Here is an 8,844-nt window from a genome sequence, read left to right as displayed (position 1 = left end):
GAAGCGGTCAGGTTTGCTTTAGGTGGTGGGAAAGAGGAAGGGCATCGCTGGAGGCGGACGTGGGAGGGAAGGGAATCCGACACAAACACAAACACAAACACGCTCAGCAGCCCCAGGGACGGCTGACTGACGCCACCTCACCATTCCTCGAACCTAGGACCACAGCCCAGTGCGAACCAACCAGGCCCCGGGGGAGGAGGGGGGCAGTAGCGGCCGCAGAGGCCTTGGCTCGTAGTAACGGCCACGGACGAGTGACTAGCCACCCAGGGAGTCGGGGGTAGAAACCGGGAAGGCTGCAGAGAGAGAGGTGGAGAAACGAAGCGCCTTTTCTCAACCCCTCTCAAGCCTACAGGTAGCTGCCAACCCACCGCCTAAACCCGATCCAGTCAGCAATCGCAGCTCCCACCTTCCGCCGCCGCCTGAGTGAAGTCGGAGCACGAGGGTCACGAAGGGGGTCAGAGGGTAAAGGTCTCGTTCCCAGCAGCCTCTGCGGTGGATACGTCGCCATCTTGGATCCGCGGGACAAGAAAATTCATGCGGTGAGTTTTTGGCAAATTTTCGGAAGTCTGGTAGCGGGGCGCGCGGCAGGGGCGGCGGATTCGGGGCCCTCGCAAGGCGGGGGAATGCCTCGGGGCCGGTCCGGTCGCGTCCGGGGTCCGCGGGCAGCGTCCCGGCCTGCCGCTCCTTTTGCTTTTGTCTCGGCTCCAATCGAGAAAGGGAGAGCGGAGCGGGCGGGGAGGGGGGGTGGCGGCGGTGGAGGGAGGGAGGGGGTGTGTAAAAAGAGGGGGTGGATGGGACGTAAAGCGTCGCTCTACTTGGGCCGCTGCAGCGGCCGCTCGGGAGCCGAGGGCTCGGTCCCGCCCGCGGATGGTGGGGCTTTCCCTAGACTCTGCTCCCCCGGGCTCCCGCCGCCGTCACCGCCGCGCTGCTTCCTGGGGAAGAAGGGACGGCGGTAGCGACGGCGGCCGAGGATTCCGGCCGGCTTACAGCGCTGTCACCTTCCCAGCAGCTGCCGCTGTCTCCGGATCTTCACATTCTGTTGCTACATGCACATCACCCGCAACTTGTGTGTGTTTCTCTCTCTCTCTCTCTCTCTCTCTGTGTGGTGTAAGATGGGGGGCACTGGATTGGCTAACGGGCCTCAGGCGTCTCCAGATCCTGGGATACCGAAGGCTATAGCTGGTGGAGGGGGAAGGAATGCAACTGTGATGCTGCGTCTCCCACCGCACCCGGAGGGAGAATCTTCCCTAGTGTTGTGGGGACTGAGTCCGATTGGTCCTCGGGCGGCGGAGGAACCCAAGACGTTTCGGTCTGTGAAGTTGCTAGCCCTAGGTTTCCACTTCCGCCGGGGCCTCTTCACCTCTTGCTGCCTTGGCTCTAACTTAAAAGTTTCGCGGAAGAAATGAGTGGGCTAGCAGAGGCCCTCGTAGTTAGTTGAGACTTCTGCGATCCATCCAGGAGACAGCCTCTAAACTCTTGGTAACTATGGTCCTTAGCGAACGCGAATCGTAGTTGTTCTTTCATGAAAGCGTTTCCTAGATTTTAGAATTTGCATTTATTTCAGGACCTGTGGGTACGGTTTTCCCACCACAACAGTCTTACATACGGGTACCACTCTCTCAGAAGGAATCTAAATGTCAACTTCCTTCGAATTCTAGGAGATATCTTCACTTTTTAACATCCAGAAGACCAGTGCAAACAAACAAACAAAAAATCTGTTTCATTTTCGTAAGGCTCTTGATCAAAAGATCCTACTCCATTTTTAGTCATCTGGAAGGTTCCTAATAATTAGATTCTCTGATACCAACCCTTAAGATTTTTGGTTACATGATAAAAAGTACCGAATTAGAAGCTGTTCATGAGGGAGGCCAGACTTCAATTTAGAGTTCAAAGTTGAACACGTTTTCTGTCATGCTTGATATTGGAATATCTAGAGTTCTCCTCATAAGTGCAGCTCATAATTTGCCTTTGAAACAACATAAACTGAAATACTGAAGTATGAGGTGAGGGGGCGGGATAGAAATTTGAGAATATCTATTTATATACAATTTTATGTTGATTGGAAATGCTTAATATAGTCTACAACACTTATCTCCCAAACGTCACTGAACACTTCTCTTGCAATTTTGGAAAGTAATCTTATCCCAGATACATAAAGGATTGATTAAGAATCACAGTGGACTGAAGTAGTTAACATTTCAAAATCTTCATTCAGATGCCTTTCATTGCAGTTTCTTAATGGACCAAAATCATTAGTAAACTATGTATGTTAAACTCTTCTTTAGTTTGTGATTCATTTGTGATATGAAATACTAAAGGAAAAGGAAGGCAGAATACACTTTAAAAGACAAAACTCCTTCCACTCCATCCACTTCTTACTTGACTTTGTGAGATCCTCACTTAATTTTAAAAAGGTACATTCCCCACATTTTTTTCCTGAGAGCTTCCATTGCAGTGATTTCTGTGAATACTTTGCTATTTTAGACAAGAAGTGAGAATCTGTTTTTAACATTTTTGCATCCTAATTAATGCTGCATTAATACAAATAAGTTAATAAAAACATTATTTGTTGGCAGAACTTTTGTTCTAAGCATACAGTGTAGAGATTTCTGTGACCTAATCTGATACTCTTGGGGAATGAGAGTTAATCTGTATGTTTAGACAACCAATGATCGAAATTTTTTTAATTTTAAGTTTTTATAACACTTCAGTTGGAAAGTGAATTAATAAGGTGGAAAAATGAAGGCCTAATGTATTAATGTAACTTTATACCCCCTCTATTTGAGGAGTATCTAATCTTGAAGATAAAATAAAGCTCAGAATGATATGCCTCCCTGAGAGAATGAGAAACTTGTTTTTTTTACTTTGGGTGTTTGATTTACTCTCTTTATTTTTCAGAGATGCTTTACAGTTCGTTATAACCTGCAAATTGTCTTTGTTCAAAAGTAAATAAATTCTTTAGATTTATGATTACATTTCATTAGAAGTGCTTCTAATCCATTTATTTTGGTTTTTACCTCTTCAGTAAATATTATTCCAAGTAATTGTATTTTGAAAGACAATTATAAAATGTTTGAAAACCTGTGGAAAGTTAGTTTTACCCTTTTTAGTGACATGTTTGCTTCATAAGTTTTTTGATAATATAGAAAAATTTAAAAATGCATGTTTCCCCTGTATATATGAAATAATTAGTAGACATTAGTAGACAGTAAAAATAACTTAGTTTACTTTGTTCTTTATGATAATAGTATTTTTTTATGTCTTAAAGATTTTTAACTGTAGAAAACTTATTCAGTTATGATTACATATTTAAAAGCAAGCTTTATCACATATACCTGTCTGAATAGGCGTTTGAGGACAACTTATGCAAACAGTGATACAGTCTTAGGAAAAAGATACTACTAAATATTTATGATTTTATTTGTCACCTGGAACTCTAGTGGGTTTTGTAACACAAAGAAGCAAGGGCAACTGACATACCAGGTAGGGAAGTTTTAGGGGCAGAGTTAATCTGGGTTGCACTGTAATATTTGAATAGAATTACATACAATAATAATTGCATATCAAGGGATTTGCATATCAAGGGGCCTATTGCTATGATAGGAGTCATTCAGATTGCTGATACAGGTGACCTTTCTTACTAAGGATAATTTCTACCTGTGATGCTTAAAGGAATTGAATTCTTAATATTTTGAAAAGAGCTGTACTAAAGTTGATGTTCATTGAAGAAAGTCTGCTGAAAAAACAAAAAATGGAAATTAAGGTTTTACATTTGAAAAATTATTTTTTAATTTTTATCTCGGTTTAGTTCACTGAAACATTCCTCAATATAAATGTTTTCTTTCTCTTGTTTTAGTTTTTCTGTTTGAAATCCTTTGATTTCTCTTTGAAAAACTCCTCTCGTCACAGAACATGGTGATGATTTATTGTTGATTTATTTACTTTTGTCTATCTTATTAGGCATGACCTGGAAATAGAATTCTTCGATGTTTTTCTGACATCTTGTTCTCTGAAATACAGATGCAAATATCTTGGTATATCTCTTGGGGGTGTTTTGCATTATGAAAATAATAAAATGGTTTACAATGTTTATTTTTGTTAAGATCTTGTTGTTATGTAATATAGATGTACCAAAAAGTAATTTTTCTGGGAAAAAACTGACATTTTTCTCTTTCTTGTCACTTTAACATTTTGTATATGCTTAAATTCAGGATCTAAGTCTATTTAGATAAATAGATATTTTGGGCATGTTTGCCACTTAACCTTGGAAGTTTCCCTTTTCTTTTTCTTTGCGTTCTTTGTTACGTTTTGTTTTTTGTGTGTATTTTAACTGTCTTTTCTCCGATGCTTGACAAATTTCTTACTCTTCAAAACTCTACTGGGGTGCCACATTCTTCATGAAACCTTTCCTGACTCCTACAGTCCTTTGGCTATACTGATTTTATTCTCAAAACTCTCTTATTGCATGTCACACTGTAATTAACTGTCTATTCTGACCTCCCACTTTATCCTTCTCTGTAATGTGAGTACCTCTGAGAAGTAGGGCTCTGTCTTATTTATGTTTACATTTGTAGTTACTTTGTATATTGCATAGTACATAGTAGGTGCTCAATAATATGCATTAAATTCAATCAGCGTCAGATTGTCATTTTACACTTACTGCTTACAGAGTGGGTAGTAAATTGGAAAAGGGGATGAGGAGAAAGGCATTCTGTATTCCTTTACTTTGAATCCTTTCTTACAGTTTTCTTGCTTCCAATTTGAGTAATTTTTTCTTTATGGTGTGAGGTAGGCCAGTTTTGCTTCTTAACTTTGGGAAACTATGGAACCAGCTACTTAGAGAAGTGTGTGTAGAGAGAGGAACTGAGGGAAGGATGTTATGAATAAAGTGATTATTACCCTGTTTCACTTCTCACAGTGTTTAGGTCTGTATTTCTTACTGTATTTTCGATAGCTAAGGTCATTGGTTGAAGGAGATATTTTGTATTTGTATATGGTAATATATATTTGCTGGTTCTTAACCATGAGTTCCTTTTAGATTTGGGCTTTTTAAAGAAAATTTTTTTTATTGTGAAATATAACAACCATACAGAAAAGTGGTAACTTTCAAAGTACGGTTTAGCAAGTAGTTATAGAACAAATTTCAAAGTATGGTATGGGTTGCAGTTCAGTTTCAGTTATTTCTTTCTAGCCATTCTAATACACTAGAAACTAAAAAGAAATATCTGTATAATAATTCAGTAGTCATAATCCTTTGTTAAATCTTATCTTTTGTCTGTTGCTACTCCTCCCTCTGATTTGATCTCTTTCTCAATCTTCAGGAATGTCTAGGCAATGACCACCCTAATTTGTTCATATTGAAAATGGATGTCCACATTATGGAAAAGGGGGATGGAGCTGGTTGATGTTCTTGAAGAGGCTGGGCCTCTAGGGGGTTTTGGGGCTTATCTGGCATAGGAACATTCTGGAGGTTTTAAGTTTCTGAAAAATAAGCTTAGTGAGTGAAACTTTTTTAATAGAGTCTCATATAGAGACCTGGTATATTCTTTAGGGTTTTCGGGAATACTGTTGATTGGGGGTTGGCATACTGCGGTAATTTGCCATATCTAGCTGAAACTTGCATAAGAGCAATCCCCAGAACAGCCTCTTGACTGTATTTGAGATGTCGTGCTAATGAAAGCTTCTTTTTATACATTTCTTTTCAGATTTGGGATTTTTGAAGTTAGATTTTATGACATTTTCCCCCCATCTTTTTACTCCTAATACCTGGCCCAGTGCCTAGTACAAAGTAGGAGTTCTCTATTTTGAATAGTATTGTGAAAATTAGGTAAGATTATTTAATGTCTATTAATTGGCAGTTCAAAATCCAAAAAGTTCTGAAAAGTGAAATTTTTTCTTTAAAATAAGCATAGTGACATCTTTGGACTATTTGTAGACTTTAATTATCCTTATTAACCTAATTTTCCAATGTTTTGATGTAGAAATATTAATGTGTTTGATTTTGAATGCTGCCTGAGAGTTGTTAAGTCATCTATGATATATATATTATTTTACCTTTCTGAAATTTGAAAAATTCTAAAACTGAAAATGCTGGCCTTCAATGCAGATTCAGAAATCTTTTCTTATGTTTTATTTGCTCGTGTTTTCTAGAGACTTACAATGATTAAGAACTACTAAAGATTCAGAGAGGGGTGTATATATATATTTAAGAGAATTTGATCCAGTAATCAGGACACCAGTCCTTTCTCTGCTTTTAGTGAATGGAAATGTCTTTTCTTATGTGGAAGTGGATGAGAACACACCGACTTTGCAAACTTGTACTATGCCAAATAAGGATAAAATATGCAAGAGAAAATTATATGTCCTGGCAATTTGGGTAACATTGAGTAGACTTACTTTTTTTCCAAACTTATGTTGATATGCCATTTTTTCATTTCTATATTTTGTTGTAGAAATATAAGTCCATTTTGTATCAGCATCTGGACAAAATGAAATGACTGATTATGTAATACAGTTTGGGAGAGGAACATTTGGTTTTGTGTCATACCTGGCAGAAATGTGTTTTTGTGTTATTTTTTTAAATGGTGAATTACGGTTATTATCTTGCGTACAAGTTTCGTGTTTAGTTGTCTGTAAAAGAGTCTTTCATTGATCACTAAAATGATAATATTTAGTAAGTTTACCATGGTACTCAAAGGAATAGATTCGTTTTGGCTTTATGTTATGACTACCTGATATTTAAAAAATGCTTTAGAGCTTGCAAATCACTTTGCTATATATTTTCTCAATTTTGCATGGTTGTCATTTTGATGTTAAACTTTTAAATAAGTTTAAGTTTTAACATTAGCATTTATAAAGATGGTGAGAACAATCAAGTTATTTTTATCAGTATGAACATGAGAAATTTGGTAATAATAGAGGCCATTTCTCTCCTTGAATTGGACTCAGCATCTAATTTGTTACTTACGTTGGTGCCACAGTATAGAGAAAATCTTGGTTTATCAAATTAAATAGATGTAAGTAGAACTTTTTAATATAAACTGATCATCTTGTACATTCAGGATATTTAATTAAATTAATATAGAAGTTTGAAAGAGAAGTAGGAAAATTTGTTTCAAGCTTGGCTTTCGGGCAATATCCAACAACTGTTCATATTTTAAAAAATCATAAAAATATCAAGAAACACCAAAAGCTTTTAAGATAAATAAGAATATTATATTAAAATGAAAATAGGTAATAATACTCTATCATTTTGATGCCAAATTTTACAAACTTACTGCACAATTACTAGTCTGTGAGATCATGAAGTGAGCAGATAGACCTTGAACTTTACCTTGATTTAGTAGTGCACAAGATAGTACTTTAGGGGTGTAGTTTTTATAATTTTATGTGAGCATATCTGGCCCAAGTTAAAAAAACAAAAATTAGAGTGATGGTCTTTCTAATACATGTACTTCTTTGAGAATTCTAGGTATATTCGTAGACAGGTCAGACCAAACTTTGAGGTTTATTTCAAAACTAGTTAACCTGGCTACTGAGATAGTAGTCTCTAAAGTTTTTAAATTTAGTGTATAAAGTATATGTGTTTGTGTAATTTTTGCCTTTGTATGATCACATGTCCTAAAAGGTATTTATATGTGTGGAACAGTTATAGCTAAATGCTTCAGGGACTTTGTGAAACACCCCTGATTAGTCCTAGGATGTTAAATAATGGTTTGAAAGCCACTGGATTGGATGATTTCTAAGATCATTTCCAACCTTAAAATTATGTTTTTAGAAAATCAGACTTTTTTTTCTCTCCAGGTATGCAGTATTCATAGAATTTACATGTTTTTGAGTAATATTTGGATAAATATTATTTAAATTAAATTTTAGGCCCCACAGATTGGATGTTTAACTCCTTTAGTGATTTGAGTAATTTAGTTATTTGAGTAATATTTGGATAAATATTATTTGTCTTAAATTTTAGGCTCCACAGATTGGATGTTCAGCTAAATCCCTTAGTGATTTGAGTATTTATTCTCTGCTAGATGATGTTACTGGTGCAGGGGTATTATGAACAAGATGTGTCTCCACCTTCATGGAGTTAAGGGAGACAGAAAATAAAGAGGGATAAGGGGACTGCGGTTGATTAGAGGTGGGAAAAGGTGACTGTTTTAAATAGGATAATGAGGGTACCTTTCTATGGAGGTGCCTTTTGAACAGAAACCAAAAAAGAAGCAAGCCATGCATAAACCTGGATGAATGTTTTTCTAGGCAGAAGGAATAGAAGGCTCTGAGATGAGATCAAATTTAGTGTGTTTGAAGATGACAAGAAATTTCATAAACAGTTACTTAGTGCTTTCTACGTAAGACTGGGGTAAACTCTGTAAAGAGGAAAAAAGATGATTAAGATATAATCCTTGCCTTTATGAAAGAGCTATAGGAAAGGACTATTTTTCGTTGAGGCCATGCAAAGGTTTACTGGGTCAGGTGGAAACGGGTCTGTCTGTATTAATGGAAAATTAGAAAAGAGAACAAACTGTTTAATTCCTGTATTGACACAGAATAAAACATCTAAGAATTTTTAGTTTTGCAGGGTTTTATAGTGGGCTTAGAAATTAGTACTGTTTAGTCAGATTTCCTGGTACAATTCAATAAACACTGTGTGCCATGCAGTTTAATAGGTGCACTGAATAATTCCTCAAGTTCAGTTTTTTTTTGTGGTGCATGCATATGAAAACAAGCTAGGTTAGAGCACCTTGTTTTGGGAAGTTAATGGGTTGGTTTCAGGGAGGGTGGTATTTGAACTGGATTCTGAGCAGTGATTTGGAGTTTACTGTGGTAGGGTATGGAAGCAGCCTC

The 8,844-nt window shown here is 37.4% G+C and overlaps 1 protein-coding gene across 4 annotated transcripts in view; it reads left to right on the top strand.

Moving 5' to 3' along the window:
* Positions 1-271: 271 nt before the first annotated feature.
* The window catches only part of CNOT2 (CCR4-NOT transcription complex subunit 2), a 132,151-nt gene continuing 123,578 nt past the window's right edge, over positions 272-8,844 (top strand). Inside the window, exon 1 of one of the 4 annotated variants that reach the window (XM_037846914.1) lies at positions 272-539. Coding sequence is in view for 2 of the 4 variants with exons in the window: in XM_037846909.1 (XP_037702837.1) it covers positions 535-539 (5 nt within the window). In the remaining 2 variants the exon portion in view is untranslated. The remainder of the gene's footprint in view (positions 540-8,844) is intronic. The other 3 variants (XM_037846906.1, XM_037846909.1, XM_037846905.1) reach the window with 3 other exon arrangements.

This window comes from Choloepus didactylus, chromosome 8, assembly GCF_015220235.1.
Source record: "Choloepus didactylus isolate mChoDid1 chromosome 8, mChoDid1.pri, whole genome shotgun sequence".
Taxonomy (NCBI): domain Eukaryota; kingdom Metazoa; phylum Chordata; class Mammalia; order Pilosa; family Megalonychidae; genus Choloepus; species Choloepus didactylus.
This window is presented reverse-complemented; position numbering and strand designations above follow the sequence as displayed.